Raw genomic sequence first — 23,617 nt, forward strand, 5'->3', positions numbered from 1 at the left:
AGTGCCTTTCAGCCCATATTTTGAAATAAATTGCACCAATGTGCTCGGGGTTCAAAGGTTTAAATACTTGTGAAAGGTGTCTGAAAGCAGCAATAGAGAAGTGATGTCACATTTTTCTTGCCCCAATTAGTCAAACATAATTCCAGGTCACTGGCATACAAAGAGAGAGAGACAGAATGTCGGGAGAAAATGAAGAAATGTGTGCCATTGCAAACAAAACGTCACGCATCAATGCATATTAGACCAACGTTAGGTCAACAGCCACAGAAAATAGATTCACCGTTGTTACATTACATGGAAGATTACTGTAACAATTTCATTACAACAATATTACTTTTCCAAACCTTTAAAGACTTTTCAAGTTAGGCTTGATGCTGTTGCACTGATCTGTGGCAGCTTTGCAGGATCTGAGAGCCCATCAAATTTACTAATGGAGGTAAGCCATATACTACACCGGCGCACGCACACACACACACACACACACACACACACACACACACACACACACACACACACACACACACACTGTGAACTGTGTGTCTCAGCACTCCAAACAAACACTTTCTATATTTCTGAGGATTATGATAATCCGCTTCCCTCCATGGTCCCATCTACTCGAGAGTATGTGTATGTGTGCGTGTGTGTGTGTGTGTGTGTGTGTGTGTGTGTGTGTGTGTGTGTGTGTGAGTGCCTGAGGAAAGAAAAACAGTATGAGAGTGTGTCCATGTGAAGATGAAGAGCAAAAATAGATAAATAAATAAATACATCATGAAACTGTTCTCTTTATACAACAGGTTTATTTTTGGTGGCTAGATGCTGTTTGGATTTTTTAAGGATTGAAAAGTATGTGTCCAGTACAAGGAAGTAAAATCCAGTTTTACATTGAACGTTACATGTCTTTATGTTTACACACAATGGGAGCTACAGTGCGTTAAAGTGGTAGAATGCCTTTCATACTTTCTACTTAAATGTGACGACTAAACAAAGTGATTCACACTCTCACACAAACATTTCAAAAATGAGAGGAAGGCTATGAGAGTTACAGTTCAATCTGAATCTGTGCAAAACCACAATGAGAAAAGAACATCGAAGGACGCTGAGAAATAAACACATGGACTTTGTGTCTAACTTTAAATAAAGTACGGAAAGTGCTCAGTAGCTTCGCTGGTGCAAGAGACAAAACACACATTCACACACACACACACACTCGTACAGTACATAGAGTTCACTCATTCACAGACATGACGACAAGAGGAGGCACTGGACACAGTAATCTGAATATACATTCATAAAGTGCCCGTTCATACACACATGGGCTATGTACATGTACATTACACAGAGGAACCAGCTTCTTAATAATCAAAGTGCTTCAGAATGAGTGGTGGAGAAAGGTAAAGGACTGGTCAGGTTTTAGAGAGGGGAGACGAGACAATAAAAGAAAGGACACTGAGTCATTCACGTTCAATACAATCTGTGCGTGAACATAACCTCCTGTTATGAACAGTACAGGATGTAAAGATGTGGATTATGGGAAGGCATTATCAAGGTTTTGAGAGGAAAGCGTAATTAACTGGTTTTAAATCATTTCAATTATACAGAAGCTGAGAGCGGCCGTGCGTGCAATTTAAGGAAAAAAAAAAAGATATTTTTTGAGGCTTTTTGCCTTTATTTGATAGGACAGCTACAGCGTGAGAGGGGGAATGACATGCAGCAAAGGGGGTGGAATTGAGCCCGTGGCCACTGTGGCCATCCCCTCTATCCCCCCCATTTCATGCTGTATCTGTCCTATAAAATAACGGCAAAAAGCCCTAAAAAATATCTTTAAAAAATGAAAACAATAAAATCAACCAGACACTCATTTAAGTTATTCAAACTTATTCCGGATCTCAGAAAAACAAAAGTTGTTTTCTCGTGATAAATTATCTCGTTATCTTGAGAATTTGGACTTTTGTTTTCTTGTGGTAACAAGATGATTACAGGGTTGAGCCGAACATGAAACAAGTGTCCTGTACAGATGAAACAAGTATCCTGTACAAATAATGTACTTTTTCATACGAGTAAAATCTGTACTCGTGAAGAAGGAAAATCCTCGCTAGAGTGGCAGTGTTCCAACTCTTACTCTCGGGATCAAAATTATCTGAAGCTCAATTCTGAGATTGTTCTGTAAATACTTTTATAATAAACAATAAACATAGCAACTTCCAATCGAGCCTCCGCCCACTCCGGATTGAAACCACGCTCACTTTCAGTTTAAACCCCGCCCATTCAGAGTACAGATGCAGCTGTATTCTCATCTCTAGATGATTATCTTGTTTTCCTTAGAAAACAAAGCTTGTTTTTCTCTAGAAAACAAAATAATTTATGTGTTATCTTGAGATAAAGGCATTAAAAAAAATAACTGTGAGCACGACTGTTCTCAGCTTCTGCACCATTTCTATGTTCTTTTTAACTTTTCTGCTCTGCAATGACACATCTCAAAGCTAAAAAGCTAATGTCATCCCCTGATGAGGACCATGTCATATGGTTGAAAGTTCCAGAACAAAGCTGAAAAGCCAAACTATTTCAAAGGTTGTTAAAATACCTGGCAGTTAATAATCAAGCACATTTAAAATGGATCAAAAACTATTTTCAGACTTTGCCCCGGCCTGTGTAGAAAACAAAAATACAAGAGGAAACGAGAATGAGGAGTGTTTACATAAATATATATGGTGTACTTTTTCAGCAACAACAGGCTGAATATAAATATTTAAAAGAGCCCCACAAAGTGCTATTCCTTATAAATATTTCAAACATTGATTTCCTAGCCTATAGGTACATACACAATATGTACAAACTCCTGGTCATGAGGTCAAAGGTCAGGTGGTCTGCTACCTGAAGGTTTTGCTATTCAGAGTGAAGCTTGTGGAACGGACCACCTCGGAGGTTTCAGCAGGTTCGATTTGGGTTTAAGTGTGTGTGTGTGTGTGTGTGTATTTCAGGATGTTGCGAGTTAAGACTTTTACAGATATTTTTTATTCAATTTCAGAAGAGTTTTAAACCATCTGTCAGTGTGACTATAAAATATCAGACCTATGAGAATATAGGAATAAATTTGAATTCATATTGCTTTATTCAAGTTATTAAGAAACTTTGAAGAGTCACAAAGGGACAGTTCACCCCAAAATCAAAAATACTTTTTTTCTTCTTACTTGTAGTGCTGTTTATCAGTAGATTGTTTTGGTGTGAGCTGCAGAGTGTTGGATATATCACCCGTAGAGATGTCTGCCTTCTCTCCAATATAATGGAACTAGATGGCACTCAGCATGTGGTGCTCAAAGCGCCAAAAAATGTATATACATTTCAAAAACTTAACAGCAATGTCTCTCTGATAAACAGCACTACAGGTAAGCGGAAACGTGTTTTTGATTTGGGGTGAACTGTCCCTTTAAGGATTCTGTAATGTTCTGACACCCTGTGTGTCGTCTTACCTGTTACGTGAATGTTTGCAGTTCTGTTTAACAATCAATGCCTGGTCACTTTGCTTCCTTACAGTATCTCTTGTCCCACTATGTGACAGTGTAGAGTTCATCCTTGCTGCTCTGACAGAGCGTGTACCCACAAACCCGAGGTCTCCAGCTCCAGCTCCAGCTCCAGCCGCGGCTCCAGCCCATCGCCTCCCTGTCCTTCTCCTTCGGCGGCAGCAGGAACACCACGCAGCTGGCCACCAGGATGTGCCACAGCGAGTGTGTGTAGTAGTAGTTGTCCTCTGTCTCGGCAAAAATGTATAAACACACCCCGATCAGGGCACAGAGTGCTCCTGGGAGGAGGAAGAAGACCCAGCGTCTCCAAGAAGGCGGGTAGCACTGTCGTCGCTTTGCCCCTCGGTACACCTGTAAACCAAACAGAGCTAAATTCAGAAAAACTCAGCAACGGGAACTAAGACGTCAGCAGCAGATTCCAGTCAGGTAGTGTTTTATAAATTTCCTATGTCTTACCCAGGCAATGACCATGAACAGTATGGCACACAGGACGGGGCCCAGCAGGTTCCACAGGCCTTTGCGGTCCAGCTGCATTGACATGGCTATCAGCAGAGCCCCAAGCATGAACAGAGTCTGCACACACAAGGTGATCATATAAAGACATTTTTAAACAAATCTTAGCACCGAAAATATCATATTAAAGGAACACTTCAGCCCCAAAATGCCCATGTTACACTGAATTCAAGTTCAACATGGACCCCTATGACTTCAACTCATCAAGAATGTTTGCTTTTTTTGGATTCCATGTGGAGGTATGCAAGAAAACCTAATTCTTCCTCACAAATTTAACATATCATAGGGTGAGTCATCGATATACAAATGATTATTTTGCCAGTGAAGTGTTCCTTTAATCCTCAGTTCAGTGTTTTAATAGTATTACAGCCCATAGTCAGTGTCTTACATATTTGAAAGTGTCTCTGATGCGAGCCATGCACAGGATGGTGACCCAGATGGAGCAGACCGACCCCAGGAAGTCACAGTATTGTAGGGTATCGTAGTCCATTATACACAGTACAGCTACACCGGGCTGGTCACACGCGTGATAGAACTGGAATATGTAAAGAATAGACATGGAAAAAGATGAATCACTCTACTTATGACACATGACACATACACATGGTATAGAATATATAATTAAAGGAAAAATTCACCACCTTTTAAATGGAAGCCCAGTCAGTGTTGATGGTAAATGGAGTCAAGTGAAGCAATAATTTCCTCAGTGTGTATATTGACAGAGAAAGCTGAGCTCCAGCAGTGCCTACGTATGCCTGGGTGCCTTGTACATGAGCTTCTGACGCCCATAACTATCACTAGCCTGCTAGCATGTAGCGCTCTGTTACCTACTTTGATGGTGTAGCTGAGGTCTATAAGTAGAGCCTATTCTTCTGCAGGTAACAAAACAAAAGATGGATGCTCTGCAGTCTGCAGCAGCGTGAACCAACACAGCAACACTCTTCAGTATTTTTCACATTGTCCACGGCAGCGCATCACTGCTTCACTTCTTCTGTTTTTCACCTTTCAATTGAAATGAATCATCATTTTTGTAAAGAGGCGACTCAACAAAATTAGGTGACAAAAATACTCACTTACTAGTCAATTGGTTATCTTTTCCAGTTTATCTTCAGGATCCCAAATGTCTGTGGCACACCTTTGTCCAAGTGAGGAGTTAAATTTTCATCCATGTTAATGTAACGCACACATGGGCTCTCTTAGCATCAGCTACAGCATCCAACAAAAGCCCATGCTGGAATTCACTGCAGCAGAATGATTCTGCTTCTGTTGGCATCGGCGGGCAACTGGAGTAAAAGCACCACCGGTTGCTGTTTGCTCTCGGCAGCTCAGGTTCTGGAGGGTCCTCACCGTTCATATCCTCTCACAGGGCAGCTCGGCCTCAGCCGTTCTCCACTGCATTTCTTCAGGTATATACTCTGGCTCGAATAAATATGGCTGCATGTCCAAGTCTGCCGAAACTCTCTGAAATGTATCCTCATCCGTAACATCCTCTGAACTCATATTTTATGATGACATTTCTACTGTTTGAGACATAGCTAGTTTGCAATACAAGTGAAGAGAACAAGGAAGTTTTGTTTTTGAGTGGCATCTAGAGCTCTACTGGGCTACCTGGAGAACAAAACCAGCTTGTAGTTTTTCCTGCGTCTAACTATATCACTGTTACATCAAAAGATGGCGCTGCAAGCAGGAAGAACAGATTTTGCTTGTGAACTCAGCTTTCTAGGTCAATAAGGATCACACTGAGGGGTTTATTGCTTTAATCAACTACATTTACCATCAACACTGATTGGATAAACATGTAAAGGTGGCAAATTTTCCCTTTAAGTCCTAAAAATATTAGCAGGTGTAAAAGGTACACTTTGTGCCTTAACTGTACATGGTCAGAATATAAAACTCTGGATGGCAGTCTTCACTGTCTTGTAAGGAGGATCAGTTTTTGTTTAGGTCTGATGGGCTCATTGAAAGTATAATGACTCAAGTAAAAACTTGCTAAGCTTGAGCTAACAAGTTTTCACACATTGTAAACTCCGACAAAATTCTTGCTTTGATTTCTCGAAACATCCCTCTTACGCAGCATTACACCGTAACGACAATCCTCAAGGAATAAATGTATTCCCACATGTATGCACGAGTGTGTGTGTTACCGTGGAGAAGAACATTGTGAAGAGGTAGACAGAGGCCTCAGTGATATAGCAGCGTTTGATGGCCACCACCATGGCAGGCAGGAAGGAGAGGTTACTGAGCGTGAGCAGAAGAGTTGCTGCCAGCTGGCGGCGGTACGACTGAGCTGTTGAATCATCGGTGCAGCCCCAACCGCTCCAGCCTGCAAACACACACACACAAACTGAAGTCAAATAAATACAAAACAGAATGAATCAGTAAATAGCAGGAAAGAATACAGCGAGGAAACTTATTATTTTTGTATGAGTAGCAACCAAATCGCCTGAAGAAAATGTTGGCATTGCACGTTTCTGCAAACCATGGATACGTTACATTGGCATGTTATGTAGCGGATATGTTGAAACTTTCACAACGCTGTGGTTAACGTGCGATTATGTTTAGGGACAAAAACCACTTGGTTAGGGTTAGGAAAAGATCGAGTTTTGGCTTAAGATACCCAGTTTTAAGGGCAGGGTACCCCCTGGAAAAGAAGCATATGTCTGTAAAAAACAACCGCTTTTCATGCCACTATTCCCACTGAAATAAATAAAAACCAAAAACAAATAAAAAAACAGCTATGGGTTGCTAAAAAAACACCCACGTTAGGGGGCTAAAAAAAGCTGGAAACACAGCAGTGATTCACTCAAAAACAACTGTGTTTTGTTGTTTTTTTGGTCTTGAACAGTGGTCTGCAGAGCATAGGTGTTGTTGAAAATGCTGCATTAATGTCTCTCTAAAAAAAACAGCCGCTTTTTGTGACACTATCTTTGCTAGAAAAACAGCTACAGGTCTGAATAACACCCATGTTTGGTGCCTAAAAAGCTGCTGGAAACACAGCAACCACTTGCTCATAAACAACCGGTTTGTTGACCTAAAACAGGGGTCTGCAGCTTGGCAAGTGTCTCACCTAGATGTCACACCATCCACCATCCCATCAACCTCCCGATGAGAAAGTCAGCTTATATACTATGTCGCTCTAGAAACGTTGATACATATGAATCATGCAAATGTAGCGCATCAGTGGTTTGCAGAAGTGTGCAACACCACTGAGCTGTAGACTAGTTATTCAGGTTATTTAAGTGAAAGCAAAGTATCTTTATGTTTGTGTGTGTGCGTGTGTGTCGTACCAGCCTTGCAGACACAGGCAGCGTACAGGTAGCTGTAGGATCTCAGCAGTCTACATTCACCATATGTCCCACAGTCCTCTACACAGGCACTGATGAACACCTCTGGGAGCACAGACACCAACGATGTATTACCACAGTCGCTGCTGCAAGAAAAACACACACATTTTACATTTTAACCATGAGACCAGCCCATAACACTATCAAAGCACAAAAGGAAAACAGTAAACATCTACTGTGTGTTGAGAGTAGTGTGATCCTTATCTGAGGGAAGATGCACACACAATAAAAGATAGACATATAATATTTGCATGTGTCTGTGTTACCTGTTGCATGTTAGCTGCAGGGTGAGGTACCATGTTGTCGACTGAGGAAAAGGCAGCCTGACCACAGCTTTAGGAACGCTGACATTCACATGAACACCGTATCCTCCAAACAAAGCTGCAGATACACACAAGACAAAGTCAAGCTCCCATTTGCTACTTTTAATCAGCTGGACTATTTTCTGCTGTTTTACCTTGATGTTGCCTGGTTCAATAAAGGGATAGTGTGAATGTTTTAGAGTGAGGTTGTATGAAGCATCTAGTAGATGGCTGTTGGCATGTCCCCAGTTTGGAAAAGCAGGTAGGAGTATCAACAGTGAAGCTAAGCAATGGTAAAGGGTGAATCCTAATTCACCCTTTTAAACACCAAAGTCACACAAACAAACTAACTGATAGAGGCAGCAGCAGACCAGCAACTCCTGTGTTCAGTGATGTAAAAGTACTGCTTTTGTCAAAGGAGTCTGGAGGCTTTGAAGACAGTGTAGGAGCTAAGTCTATTACTTGCAGCTACATGGATGTTTCACCTGGCATGACCTGGCTGACATGCTCTGCACGGTCGATGCCACAGCTTCCTTTGTTGTGTTGGGTTCAGACAATAAACGGCCGGCTCCAGTTGCAGAGCAATCAAACCACGAAACATACGTTGAATAAATGGCTATTTGTTTATCTTTTATCCAAACTGAACACACAGCACGTTGCACACTATCCTTTTTTTCCTCGGCCTGCCAGTGTTGACTTTGCAAAGTGAAAGTCACATACTTCAGGAACACTGAAGTAGTGTAAAGGCCTCCATGCTGCTTTCTAGCCTGTCCACGAAGTGGAACATGACACACCAAAGCTGAGAACATGGCTCTGGTCTACTGGCAATGCAAAAGGAGTGTGTCGCCTATTTTTGGCAGGTTTACCCATGTTTAAAAAAACCTGTGTGCACACACTTATGTTGGTAGAAAAAGGGTATATGTTTAACTACATCACACAACCCCACTTTAAAAAAACCCAAACTATCCCTTTAAGCCATGGTTGTTCTTTCCAGGTGTTTATTATTCATCATTCATCATTTCCTCAGTACGAATATAAATAACTCAGGTTATCTGTGTTACCTGTGCGACAGGGTTGAGAGTGGTTGAGCTCGAGGACTGGAGCCCATGGAGAGAGACAGGCCACCACACTGCTGCCGTTCCCCAGGGTTACATTAGTCTACACACACACACACGTATCAAAGTAAAACAGCATGAAAGCTCAACTCTCTCAAATTTAACAGGCTTCATCACATATTCAGTGACTCAGTCGTACTCACAGTGTTGAGTGTGAGCTGTAGGTTGAGTGTGCCACCGGTGGCCTGTGGGTGCAGGGGGTAAGTGAGCAGTGTGGGGTGTGTATCTGTGACGCTGACGTTGGGTCCGTTGACAGGTGTGAATCGGAGCGACAGTACGTCCACCTCCTCGTAGAGCACGGGGATGTTCCACACACACGCCGACGGCAACAGAGGTGTTAACAGTGACACTGATTCGTTGTATAAGGCGGCTGTGTCTGTGACCACTGAGCTGTTGCCTGCTGATGTTGAGTTGGCGTAGCTGCTGTTGCTGCGGAGCTTGGTGATGTCATCATCCACTTTAAGGCCTACGCTTTTTGGCTTACACCCCACTGAGGCACACACACAGGTAGTAAATTAGAACAGAATATAATGTGTTTAAACTCATGTTGATGGACGTGTGTGTATCTGTGATCACCTGTGTAGTTTGAGACGATACTAAAGGTCACAGTGCGGTTGCCGAGGCTGCTCTCCACGACAACCCGTAACCAGGTATCCCAAGGTGGGTTGGAAAGAGCTGCGGAGCAGGTAATCCCTGAGCAGTTCACTGTTACTGGGCGCTGCTGCAGAGAGGTGGAGCCGAGCCTGAGGAGCAGTGAACAGTTTTCACCGTCTGCTCCCTCCCCTGACGAACAGTCAGCCACAGAGACGGAGAGAGAGGAGGCAAACTCTGGAACATACAACCTGAGACAGACACAAAGATACATGAACTGGAGTTATATAGACTGATAAAAAAAATAAGGATAATGTATTGTCATTTCAGAACATATGCACACGAAAAATCTAAATTAGGTCCTGTGCAGGTAAAGAAAGAAGAGTCTACACCATAACCAGGAGCCAGATAGATCACTGCACCGCTGTGCACCACCAGCAAATATAAAACAGAACACAGGATGGGAACAGAGTAAATAAAATTCCTCCACATGCACACACAGACAGTTTTACTTACTTAAGGCGTGCAGGTTTGTCAGGTGCTGCAGTCTGCTGGAGGAATGTGCCCTGCTGTAAAATGGGTGTGTCCACCGCTCTCCTGATTGACAGCTGAGGCTGGAAGAAGTAGGAGCAGGACGGAAAGCCCTAACAGATAAAGACAAAAGATAAATACATATACACACACAGGTTCATAATTCTCTTCAGTCAATCGGCCCTGTCAAGCACCTCTCATAAAGGCCGTTCAAAGTTTGTCAGATGACTAATAAACTGATAAGATTAATAAATCAGGAGGATGATAAACAGAAAAAACAGTGGGGGGGCTAATGGAGATATAATGTTAAAGCCTTAGTTTCAAGTTTCAGTTACTGGATTTTACATCTTTTTTTATCTCTATGGTTTATTTTATTTATTTTACTGACTTTAATTTATTGATTTTTTAAAATGTTATTGGTTTATCTGTGCTATTTTTAGTCTTGAAAAAATTATATATATATACACATTTTGGTCTGTGTTGTTTCAAGTTTGCTAAATGAAGCATTTTGTGCTGCAAGTTTGTGTGAAATAAATAAAGTGGAGTGGAGTTGAATTGAGCTGATAAGACAAAATACAAAAAGAAGTTTTCTTTCAAGGCCAGCCCTCGGTAAACAAGACTGCACTACGAGCTGCAATTCTGCAATATGGACAGAGGCCAAGAAAAGGAATAAGAGGAAGAATGTGGTTTAGCTACTTTGCGTAATAATCAATCCACCTACATGCCCCCCCCCGCTCCGGTGGAACAGGTCGGGGTAAAAGGGAAAGAGACTTTACCTTGGCATTTCAATGCAAAACAAAGTTCTTATTTGGACAAATATGATGAACACACAGTCCAGTAATGGGACAACAAATTTAAGAAAGCCAAAAACCATAATGACAAGCACATGCTGTGTTTACATTTCCATACAAACCTTCTGCTCAATGCGCCCATCATCTTCAGGCAAGTGGGCACCGATGTACCAATCACCGGGAGCAGGATTGGAGAGGTTAAAGGTTGTGGAGCTGTGTGATGTCACCGGCAGGATCAGAGACAGACAGGGGCTCCATAGTGTTGCATTTGGAAACTTTGTCCCTGTTGGGTTTATAACTGGAGGGGCACCATATTGAATATGGCTACAAAGGAGAGAGTTTCAAAGTAAGTTTCAACAAAATAAAAGGCAGAAAATTCAGCAGAGAAACTGAGAAGAGGATAAATAGAAGCTGATAAAATGTTTTTATGATGCAGAGCTCAGTGTGTCTCACATGGTGACGTTGTGCTGTCCACAGTGGAAGCTGTGGCCCTTGGTGACGGTGAACAGCCAGCGAGCGACGGCACTTTCCTCTGGAATATGAAACCTCTGCAGCCTCACGTTGCCGTACCAACCGTACTTTGACAACTTCTGGGCCGGTTTGGACGAGAGCTCGGATACAAATGTCACCTGTCCATCTGTAGAAAAGAAAGAGGCCTCGTTGTCAAGATGAACTGTAAACATTTGGTAGTTCCTGGTGTGGCCAGTTCATTTGGTATATGTGGGGCTTTTTGTGTTGTTTTTGATTTGCGTTTCTTTTGTTTGTTTTCAGTTAGTTTGTACATGCAAGACCAGAAGATGGTTGTGAAATAACAGTTTTATGTAATCCCATGTTCTCCCTGTGTCAGCGTGGGTTTTCTCCAGGTACTCCAGCTTCCTCCCACAGTCCAAAGACATGCAGGTTAATTGGTGACTCTAAATTGTCCGTAGGTGTGAATGTGAGTGTGAATGGTTGTCTGTCTCTATGTGTCAGCCCTGTGATAGTCTGGCGTCCAGGGTGTAACCTGCCTCTCGCCCAGTGTCAGCTGGGATAGGCTCCAGCACACCTGCAACCCCTAACAGGATAAGCGGTCACAGAAAATGAATGAATACTCACTAAAATGGAAAGGTATGGAATCAGAGAGGTTGTGCTAAACTGGTTAAAAAGCTGTAAAGAAAGCCAGCAACATGGGGCCTTGGTGGTTTAGTGGGTAAAGCAGGCACCCCATGTACAAGGCTGTTGCCGCAGCGGCCCAGGTTTGAATCCAGCCTGTGGCCCTTTGCTGCATGTCATCCCCCTTTCACACTTACCTGTCCTGTCCATTAAAGGCAAAATGCCCCCCCCCAAAAAAATGAACAAGAAAAAAAAAAAAAAAAAAAAAGAAAGAAAGCCAGCAACATTTAGTGCAGATTGGTAATTACAAATCAAAATGTCTAGACATTACTTGTGGAGTTCCATAGGGGTCTGTACTAGGTACTATAAATGATATGGGGAGAGTATCAAAACTGTTTTATTTGCAGACAACACTGTAGTGACATTCTCTCTGAGTACCAAAACAAGCAATTAATGAGTTGTAGGCACAGTAACTTCAGTGTGACAGGAATGACAGGGGATATAATCCAGTTTTAAACATTTACTGAAAAAGTTTATATTACCTTTAGAAACACAGTAGAAAAATTACTACAACTTTTACCTATTTCTATATGATGTATGGAATAAAATTCTGTATGCAATTTAAATGAACAAATTTCAAAATGTGGTTTGACGCAAACAAACTAGGGATGCACGATAATATCAGCACATCATCGCATTACAGCGGTATCTACCAATATTGGCTTGGAGTCAAATATCAAAATCAGCCAACATGCCAATTTCTGCCGATGTGAAAAACCAATATATATACATTTTTTTAAAATATCAATCGTAGATCAAAACCTTGTGTCCAGTGCCCATGGAGATCGGTAAACTACAGGATACACAGGAAGGCAATACAGGCACTCCAAAAATATAGAAAATGAGCAAGGAAGTATTAAAAGGCCTTAATTGTAGTGGCTAACTCAATAAAGAGCCAACTTGTTTAGACCACTGCAGGTCTTCGTCAGGGCTTTAAAAATATGTTTTTACATCTGTTTTACAAATTTCTTAAACCACCACAACCTCAAACAACTATTGTAGAAAACAAAAGGCTGTGAGTTATTATTGTCCTCAGGACTTCACAGATTTTAAAGGAAACACTCTTTATAAACGCATATAAATCAGACAATGAAATAACAATAGCACACAATGCAAACAAGACTGATCCAAGACTCCTAACATTTCATTGGTTCATTTGTAATGCATTTCAGTTTGTAAATTGTACCTCTCTAACAATTTTATATTACCTCTTAGTCTGTAACTCTTACTTGCTTTTATCTTTCTCTGATGTTATTCAATAAGGGAGGTATCTTCATGAGCCATTTTTGGCTTCTAACCTCTCCTGCACAATCTTTTAGCTTTTAATTTCTTTTTTCCTGTCTTTTCTATAAAAGTGTGTTCAAATAAATGAACTAAAATAATGGGACAAATGATCAGAAATATTCATTTTGAAGAATTATACAATGGAGAAATTTAACCAGAGACATTAAAAGATGCAAACACGTGCAGTTAAAATGACAAATCTGACACTGGAATAGAAAACAAACCCAGCTGCGTGTCCAGCAGACAGTGCTGGACAGTCCACTGACTTTAAACGTTACCAAGTTAAATAGCCAAATAGCGGCACAGTTTATTGAGAGATACAATAGAAATACACATTGTCACCTTCATATTATTTATAAGGTTGATAAAAATATCACTTTACAATGTTCATGTGAATGTTAGAGTAGTTTGAGACCATTTAGCAGAGCGCATATTATACGAAACGTCCCTGTATCCAGGTGAACGCGCACATCGAGACAGTTAGCAAACATGCTAACACCAGTTTCCTCTGACTTCGTCTCTTTCAGTGAAAACACTCACCGTCTGCTAACGTCCAGGCCCACAGGACGACCAACAGGAGCCCACGGAGAAAACAAACTTCCATGTTTCCGTTGCGAGTGTCTGAAACATTACATCGTCCTTTATCCACCTGTAATGTCACACCAGTCCATCGCTACTGAGAAATCATCCTTCCCGCACGGCACTTCCTGAATTCCATGTAAATATCGACGTCACTAAAGCCGTCGCGTGCTGCCTTTGGGGTCTGTCGGAAAGATGATAATATTCGCATTGACGAAGTAGAGAAGTAGCAGTTCAGTTAGAATTTGTGTCATTTTTTTTTTTAAAAAAAGATGATGTTTAAATGTTATAAAAGCAACATAAATACCTCATTCAACATTATTTTGTTATAAGACAAAACATAATGCCAAAATATAAATCAGATAGTTCACAAATACAGCCCGTGTGTTAACTACAATGTGAACTCTTGAAAGTACAAACTAAGGATTATCCAGGAAGGCAACACTTGCATGATAAACTGTATAGCTGAGTTGAACTTATTGTTTGATAATCTCTGCATGCTAAATTTGATATACATAAATCTGTGTTGACCAAGTCATTGCCCTGTTAAAAAGTTTTTTTAGGACAGATTTTAATATTTCAATGCAGTCTCTAGAACAGTGGTTCCCAACTGCTGGTTCCTGGTCCAAAAGTGGGCCCCGACTCCATTCTGAATGGACCACAAGTGACTCACAAATGTGTTAAATTTGTAAAAAACACACTTTATTTTGAAGTACAATGAATTTCTAACGCAAAGCTTTTACTTTGAAGTGCTGTTTCCTGCTATAGAGTGAGTGACTAATGGACAGCTATATGATGGAGACAGCAAACTAGCCCAAGGACATGGTCAAACACAAGGATGATGCTGAATATATTAAACTGTGTGGACCTTGAACAAATGACTAAGGAGAAATCTGGACATTGTGGCTGGACCATTTTGGAACCAGTTCTCTAGAACATAAACAACATTTTATTGTATGACGGAGCACAAACACAGTTTTGTAACGACTGTGGTTACTTTCCCAGTTCTCTAAGATATTGAAAAAGCTCTTTATTGACAGGTTATACAATTTCATAGAAAAGCACAAACTGTCATTGGACAGTCAGAACGGATTCAGAACAAACCGATCAACATCCATGGCGTTAATTGAGTAAACAGAAGAAACAACCAGTTGTATTGATAACAAAACATATGCAGTGGGAGAATTTATAGATTTTTAAAAAAGCATTTGATACCATACATCATGAAAGTGGCTAAAAAGCTATATTGTAAACCAGTACCATTTGTGTAGATTGGTAATTACAAATCCAAATGTCTGAATATTACTTGTGGAGTTCCACAGGGGTCTGTACTAGGTCCTTAGCAGTTTGTTTTGAATATAAATGAAATATGTAAAGTATGAAGTATTTATCAAGTATTTATAGATCAGTGGTTTTCAAACTTTTTGTGCCCAAAGCACACCATAGGACAAACCAAATTCTCAAGGCACAACGATAGATAGATAGATAGATAGATAGATAGATAGATAGATAGATAGATAGGTACTTTATTAATCCTCGTAGGTAAATTGTCGTGTCCAGTGGCTAAGGCACATAAAAGAGTACAAGGCACATATAAGACACATAAAAGAGTACAAGAACGAGTAATATAAATACAAATATAAATATAAAAGTAAAAATAGAATAAAATAAAATAAAATAGAAATACATCTACATGTAAACAGTGTACACTATCAGAAGGTACAAAGTGCAAAAGTGCAGGAGGGTGTGCGGGTGTAGTGAGGAAATGAGCTATGTGCTCCCTCTCCCATTGAAGAGTCTGATGGCTGTCAGGATGAAGGATCTCCTGAACCTTTCAGTCCAGCACCGCAGTGACAGGAGACGATGGCTGCGGCTGCTTTTCTGTCCAGCCAAGATGCAATGCAGTGGATGATTATCACAGTCTAGTATGCCCTGCATCTTGCTCCTTGGGCATCTCTCTGTGATGGTGTCCACCGAGTCCAGGCTCTTGCCCAGCACTGAGCCTGCTTTCCGGATGAGCTTATCTAGCCGTTTCCTGTTTCTGTCCGTCAGGCTTCCTCCCCAGCAGACTGCAGCGTATAGCAGAGAGCTCTCCACCACTTATTTGTAAAACATAAAAGGACCTCTATAACAAGTGTTATCACTCTTATCGTGACATAAATGTTTGATTTTATTTACTTATATCAAATAACAATTGACAACCAACCATTTTACTCATGAAATATTTATTAACAAAATGATTTGAGAATTCATTTTAAACCTTTTTTAAAATTGCATAAAAGAACCAATAACAGATCCATTTAAACAAGAAATAATGTCAGATAATGTAGGAGAGAACATATGAGAAATAAGCACAGGAGAGAAGTGACAGCTGTTCTTGTCTATTGAATGAGATTAGACATTTAAATAAAATTCAGTGCAATCGAATTAAAAAGACAGAAAGACAGACTTCATGATATCTCTGCAATTCCAGTGCCAACTGTATAAAACATTTACTGGACATAACATTTCTACATATCTTCTAAAAGAGTTTCTTCATATTTGTGGTTTCCTTCATTTTAAATAAAGGTTTTGTGCCATGTGGAACTCCTAAAACAGGCAGAATAAACTGTGAACATCTTAATCAAAAGCAGAAGAGTAGTGAATAAGAGACTGTGACACATTCATCATTAAGCATCATTCATAATTCATCCATCAAAGTGCATTTAAATCCCACTGCATTACAGGCAGTAACTGTTGAAGAGCTTAAAGATAATGTATTTAAACTGTGCTCAAAGATCATAGAAACGTCACATCATCCTGAGACTCCACCCAGCACCACTGAGCATCATAGCCCAGCAAAGATGTCTCACTATCAGGTGCATGCTCCTCCTCTTTTGTCATAGTGTTCTGAGAAGCTCTGAAACTCTCCTGAGTTTGTTGCTCTGTCTGTTTCTCCCCCGACTCTTTAGTGAGGCATAAACTACCATTATTTGCTTTCACTTCTCTTCTTGCCCTGTTCGATCTGAGGAGAGCTCTCCTGATGGTGTCAGCACCGCCTTTGATGTCATGTAATGGAACTACATCGGAGTCCTTTTGTAAGTTGGCACTAACCAAACCATTGGCGGGGCTAGATGAGGCCTGGCCATGACTGGAAGGACTCAGAGGACTTGCTTCGGCAGACTCTGGGATCAGCATGTCAAAGTAGGTCTTGTGGTTTGAAACGCCATCTTCAGTGTGTGCTGGCGGGTCTGCTGATTCCTCACCAGAGGTTTCAATCAAGTCCGGAGTTGGACTCAGGCTCTCTCTGTGGGAGCAGTAGTAGAAATAGTCAGACACATACTGTCATTTTATTTACTCCTTCGCTTAATGAGTTTTTTCTTTAAAATGTATGTCTATGATTTTGTATTAATACATTGTTGTTCATTGTTTCTTTAATAATCTAATTACCGATCATATTCCAGTTTCGTTAATTGAATTCACTGTCTTAAACTGTAATTGTGCTTTGGCAACACATATGAAATGTCATGCCATTAAAGCTTATTGAATTGTACTGAATTGAAAACTACCAGCAAAATCTGGACAAATTTACACATTTGCTAGGATGTTAGGGTATTCTTAATTCAAGTCCAAGAGTTTGATGATATCCTTTATAAGTATACATTTATCATATCGTATCTTGAAAATTCACTGTCATATACTAAAGTGATCCCCGCACACCCTGGGCCCTGGCCCTGCTTGTGGCCCAAGGATACTTTTTTTTCTTTTAAGATATTTTTTGGGCCATTTTGCCTTTAATGGACAGGACAGGTAAGCGTGAAGGGGGGAGAGAGAGAGAGGGGATCACATGCAGCAAAGGGCCACAGGCTGGATTCGACCCCGGGCCGCTGCGGCAACAGCCCTGTACATGGGGCACCTGCTCCACCACTAAGCCACTGACGCCTAGGCCCAAGGATACTTTTGATAAATATACAGTGGTGGAAAAAAGTTTTCGTTTAAGTTTATATTGCATTAAGAATCACTCTTAGGTCTTCAAGTGCAATTTCTTTTAGTGCAGTCACAGCCAAAATACTAAATAAATCCTAAAAAAGCCATTAAAAACTTTGAAAATTGATTGGTTCCATAAAAATACATAAGAAATTTTGAGTATTGGGTCATTTTGGTACCAGTGATGAAGGTCGTTCTTTTTATTAAAAGACACAATTTTTGTTGCCAAGCTTCGTGTCTACATAAAGCCAGCACATCTGAAAGTTCTTCAGACACAAAAATGGCTAAAACAAGGAACCTAACGCAGGAAACACGCCTGAAGATAAAGATTCTCAGCCAGGAAGGGTACAGCTGCCGCCAGATAGCCAGGAAGTGCAGATGCAGTCCTTCAGCAGTTGGATACACTCTGCAGAAATACAGACGAACCAACAGCTTGGAAGACAAACCAAGATCTGGGCGTCCAAGGGTTTCTTCAGCAATAAATGACCACATCCTGATCCGCATGTGCAGGCAAAACCACCGAATGACATCACAGGAGCTTCAGCAGCAGTGGTCAAACCAAACTGGTGTCCAGTGTTCCACCCGCACTGTACGTGGCCGACTTTTAGATCATGGCTTAAAGGTCCTACAAGGCTATCAAGAAGCCCCTGATCAATGAGAGACAGAGGTTAGCCCGGCGTCGTTGGGCCCAGGCACACAAGAACTGGACAGCCAGGAATTGGAAGAAGATTTTGTGGTCAGATGAGTCCAGTTTCCAGCTTTATCTTCCTCCTACTAATGTGAGAAGTACGCAGAAGGCCAGGCGACATTATCTCCAGCATGTACAGTACCTACTGTCAAGCATGGTGGAGGCAGTATCATGGTTTGGGGATGCATGAGTGCTGCTGGTGCTGGTCATCTCACTGTCTGTGATGGCACATTGAACTCTACCAAGTATTGTACCATTCTCCAAACCCACATGCTCCCTTCTGCGCGTGCACTGTTCTGTCGAGGTAAAAACTGGATGTTTCAACAAGATAATGCCCCTTGCCACACATCCAAGGCCAGTAGAGCTTGGCTGCAGGAGCACAGTATCCAGGTCTTAGAGTGGCCAGCTCAATCCCCGGACATGAGCCCCATTGAAAATCTGTGGTGGATTATCAAAAGGTCTGTTTCAAAGCATGAACCAAAGAATTTAGAAGAATTAAAAGCAGTAATTCAAGAAGAATGGGACAAGATTACCCCTCAACAGTGTGAAAGGCTCGTGGGGACCATGCCAGCCAGGATTAGAGCTCTACTACGTGCCAGTGGCAGGACTACTAAATATTAATTTGATGATGTGATGGTTTATTTATTTTTTGTTCAGTTTTGAACACATTCTCTGTTATTTGTTGACTTTGATACCGACAATGCTGAGAACTGACATATTGAAACTGTCAAGAATTTAGTTTTGTTAGTTTTTCTTGTAAACAATCAACAAAAAAATATAATTTGTATTTGTTTGTATCTGTCTAATGCAGCCACACCTTTTGAAACACAAAAAAGATTTTTCCACAAATATTTCACGATACTATTTTAGATTGTGTAAAATTTTAAGGGTGTCCGAAAACTTTTTTCCACCACTGTATAATGGGAAAATACCAGCATATATACATTTTATATCCTACATATATAAATAATATTACGAAATGATCTAGTGAAGTGGCCGTCGTAGATACATCTAAAAAAACACGTCTTGATATGTCACAGTTGCTGCTCACAACTTTTTGTCATACTAGTGGAAACTGTCATGATGACATAGCTAACTTTCATCTAACACAGCTGTCAATCATGACAGTCACTGTTCGTGAACTTCGGTCAGGCTGTCAAACTCGACAGTGCTGATCAAATATGAATCAACATTCTGTCACTGCATTGCATATTTCTCACCTCAGATGTTTTCAAAGACATATTTTAGTGACTGTTGAAGATCATTTTTTGGCATTTTTGCCTTTATTAGCTAGGAGAGTTTCATGTGAAACGGGGAGAAAAGAGACGAGATGACATGCAGCAAAGGGCAAGAGTTGGAATCGAACCCGCAGCTGCTGCGGCAAGGACATAGCCTTTGTGCATGGGGACCAGCGCTACCAGGTGAGCTAGTGTCTACATTCTGTTACTGCATTGCATATTTCTCACCTCTGATGTTTTCAAAAACATATTTTAGTGATTGTTTAAGTTTATTTTTCGGCATTGTTGCCTTTATTAGATAAGAGAGTTTTGTGTGAAATGGGGAGAAAGAGACAAGATGACATGCAGCAAAGTGCCAGAGTTGGAATTGAACCTGCAACTGCTGAGCCAAGGACATTGCCATTGTGCATGCGGCACCCACGCCACCAGGTGAGCTAGTGGGCACCTGATAGCATATTGTTTAGCTGTAAAATAAAAAGTTTGCTCCAGCCATGTTTCCAACATGGCTGGAGCAAACTTTCTCATTTTACAGCTAAACAGTACACTACTGTCTCTGACAACATTTGAGGGAAGACATAGGTAATGCAGTAAAAGAATTTTGATGCATATTTTATCTGTGCTGCCTATTTGCAAAGGTACAAACTCTGGTCACATGACTTAGACTCGAGTTAGGCTCAAGTCACAAATTCTATGACTTTAGACTCGACTCGACAAAATCAAAAAAGACTTGCAACTCCACATGCACTTTAACACCAGTGATGGGTGACTTCACTTGGATTTGAGCCTTGTGACTTAAAAATATTTCACAAATTGCAGTAACTGGGACCTGAGCGCAAAGACTAGAGACTTATTTGTGACTTGCAAAACAATGACTTGGTCCCACCTCTGCTAGTTTGACAGCTTGACTTCAATTCACCAGCAGTGACTGACATAACTGACAGCTGTCTAAGAAACTCCTCAGCTCTGACTGGTTGTTGGAGGGAAGAGGAGGAGATGGAAGAGGCATGATTTGTTGTTTTTACAAATTATCTGTCTCATGTAATACTACATGGATGTGACAGTGTCAACAAATACAATAAAAACATATTTTCAAAGTTACTAACTGTAGCTTTAATGCATGTCTTCGTATATAAGCTGATTTTAGTTTGCCTAAAAATAAGTGCACATTTTCAATGAGAATATCGTCCTGTACACCTGTTAAACTAAACACGTTAGGTCAGTGGTTTCCAACTGGTGGGTCACGAGTCCATTCTGAATGGACTGCAATGTGTCAAGGTGTCAGGTTTATAAAAAACACACTTTATTTTAAATTACAGTGAATTTCAGTGCAGTTTCCTGCTGTAGAGTGAGTGACTAATGGACAGCTACTTAACAGAGACAGCAAAGTAGATGGACGACATGGCCAAATGCAAGTATGATGCTGAATATATCAAACTGTGTGGACTTTGAACTAATGACTAAGGAGAAATCTGGACTGTGGCTGGACCAGTTAGGAACCACTGCTGTAGACTGTACCTGCAGGGGGACATGGAGGGCCCGTGCTCTTCCACAGTCACCAGGCTGCTCAGGCTGCCTGTCAAGCTGCTGCCGTGGCTGGCTAAGGCGCCCCGCTCCTCCATCAGCCAACGCATGGCCTCAATACCCTCGTGCACGGCTACCAGCTGGCGCAGAATCCTCACATCGGCTGAACGCAGCCACCTCTGCACAGATAGTGAGGAGTTAGATAAGCGTGATGTAGGTGTGAATATGGGAACTGGTTTGTGTGTGTGCATGGCAGGTAGGTGGGAGAGCTGTGTGCATTTAACAACAGTCAGGGGCCCCTGGATGTAAATAACGTGTCCCCCCACTAGTGAGGCCCGGCTTGTGTGCTCATTTGACTACAACACATGAAGCAGAACAACAGAGCAAAAGAATGGAAAAGAATGAGGGAGGGTCTGAGCTGAGGAGCAGAGACTGAGCAGAGGAATCCAGTCAGAATGTGTGAAATGAATGGAGGTGAATGAGACGGAGGCAGGTGAGGGGTGTGGCAGAGAGACAGGTGACACAGTCTGTCATTAGATATTACACATGAGCAGGTGAAGAGGCTGAGAGTGAAGCTCAGATGCTTTGACATGTCTGCAGTTCACTGAAAAACATGCGGTTTGAATAAACAAAGCAGTGATGGCTGAAACAAGTTGTGCCAGTTGTGGCAGTGCCAAATACGGAAAGAGGCGCGGGTAAATATAGGCGCACTCAAATGATACAAAGTCATACTGAGTCACTACAAAATAGGATTCATATAATGTGATGTATTTATTGCTGAGAACATATATTTACCATCTCTTGTTTTAAGTTGCTTATCTTGTCAGAAAAGCTGTCGCTCAAAGCAGAGCCGCGGTCTCCTCTGTCCACCATATCAGACCTCCAACCATCCTCACAGTCCGCAGCATCCCTCATCCAAATCAGAAGACTCTCCGGTGTTTTCCTGCCAACCTTATTTTCCACTTCTCTCAGATCTGGGAAGGAATCGTTCAGGATTTCCTCTGCCATCCCACCGCGCAGTTATCACTCCAAGTCTTCGGATGGAGTTTGTGCGTAAAGTCACCTCACTCCACTGTGAGAAGTGACACCCCTCCAGCGGGTGAATCACCATAAACTTAACTTCCTCGACTTACAGCACAGTCCCACACGTTGTATTCCCGAACAGTCCACAATAAACCACGATCACAAACGACCGAGCGGCCACAGAGGCGCAGAACGAGCCGTGAAAACGCTGGAAGTGTGAAAGCGTATATCACCTGTGCCGCTGCCTGCTGTCACCATTCATGCTCCAGAGGTATTGATGGTATGCGGCCCAGAATGTGATGCTGGAAAGTGGAAATGTTCTTTGTGTTGCTCTCAAACAATGGTGGGAGTTTCATACCAGCTGTCACATGGAGAGGCTTCAGTTAACACCTGTGCGCACTGAGCTGTAGAGAGCGCACATTAAATCTGTGAAATCACATCATGATTGACTGTTTTTATCAGAATCATTTAACCCTGAGGCACCACATAAAGACAAACAAGAATTTCATACAGAGTATTAGTTAATCTAACCTGTGATTTAGGCCTGTATTTGATTGAATGTAATCCTGGGATGAACGCCTACATTAAAGGGAAAGTTCTGATTTTTTGAAGTGGGGTTGTGTGAGGTTCTAATTCACAGAGTATTACACACAGTAGATGTTGGCCTCCAGTTTGGAGAAGCAGCAGGAGCACCGCCACAAAAAGCAATGTAGCCTACTGATGTGGATAGGGCAAAGCAATACTATTCTAGCCACCTAAAAAAAATCCCATGTAAAAAGAAAATCTGGGGTGCCTTTTGTAAAGTGGCTCTCACTGAAATTAACAGCAACATTTTGGCACATTTAGCTTCAAACAACATTAAAAAAAAGAAAACATATTTCAAATATTCAAGATATTTGAAATATGTTAAATATAATATCACAGTTAAACCTAAATATTAAATGTTGAGCCTAAATGTCAAATCTAAATCTAAATGTTAAATATAAATCCAAATGTTACATCTAACTGTTAAATCTAAATCTAAATTTAAATGTTAAATATAAATGTGCTTGGTGAAAGTTAATATTTAGCTAATATGCAATACGCACTGCTGGTCAACGGAAGTACCAAAAAAAAAGCCCGGGTTGTCAGACTGTGTTTATAGCATCAAATAACGAATTAAAACCAAAGTAATTGGAGAAAATGAACACTTGAACATACACACACACGCAACTGTTTTGCACATACAATCACTTGCACTAGATGTGCTCCCTTTGTCCACTGCTCATTTTCATTCACTGCTGCTCATTATTATCCACTTCCTATTATTTTCATTCATATTATTATTGTTATTGTTATTTATCGCTGTCTCTTGGATTTTTGTACTTATTTGCATGCCTAGTTATTTAAGTTTTTTAAGTCTAATTTTGAAATCTTTAATCTGACTCTTTTTCCTTGACTGCTGTAACACTGGAATTTCTC

General features: G+C 41.1%; 2 protein-coding genes across 2 annotated transcripts; both read right to left on the minus strand.

Annotated features, from left to right (window-relative positions):
• Nucleotides 1–777: 777 nt before the first annotated feature.
• Nucleotides 778–13,845, minus strand: pgap6 (post-glycosylphosphatidylinositol attachment to proteins 6). Its single transcript, XM_049597271.1, has 13 exons — nt 13,682–13,845; nt 11,159–11,342; nt 10,828–11,029; nt 9,900–10,027; nt 9,369–9,634; nt 8,936–9,282; nt 8,739–8,835; nt 7,642–7,756; nt 7,319–7,461; nt 6,176–6,354; nt 4,420–4,566; nt 3,975–4,091; nt 778–3,869 (listed from the first exon to the last, which is right to left on the minus strand). The coding sequence occupies exons 1-13, from the start codon at nt 13,743–13,745 to the stop codon at nt 3,546–3,548; spliced, it is 2,313 nt and encodes a 770-aa protein (XP_049453228.1). The 5' UTR covers nt 13,746–13,845; the 3' UTR covers nt 778–3,545.
• Nucleotides 13,846–16,042: 2,197 nt separating this feature from the next.
• Nucleotides 16,043–22,631, minus strand: LOC125901597 (leucine rich adaptor protein 1-like). Its single transcript, XM_049597320.1, has 3 exons — nt 21,929–22,631; nt 21,128–21,312; nt 16,043–17,006 (listed from the first exon to the last, which is right to left on the minus strand). The coding sequence occupies exons 1-3, from the start codon at nt 22,139–22,141 to the stop codon at nt 16,499–16,501; spliced, it is 906 nt and encodes a 301-aa protein (XP_049453277.1). The 5' UTR covers nt 22,142–22,631; the 3' UTR covers nt 16,043–16,498.
• Between the last annotated feature and the right edge of the window lie 986 nt (nt 22,632–23,617).

This window comes from Epinephelus fuscoguttatus, linkage group LG15 (genome assembly GCF_011397635.1).
Source record: "Epinephelus fuscoguttatus linkage group LG15, E.fuscoguttatus.final_Chr_v1".
NCBI lineage: Eukaryota > Metazoa > Chordata > Actinopteri > Perciformes > Serranidae > Epinephelus > Epinephelus fuscoguttatus.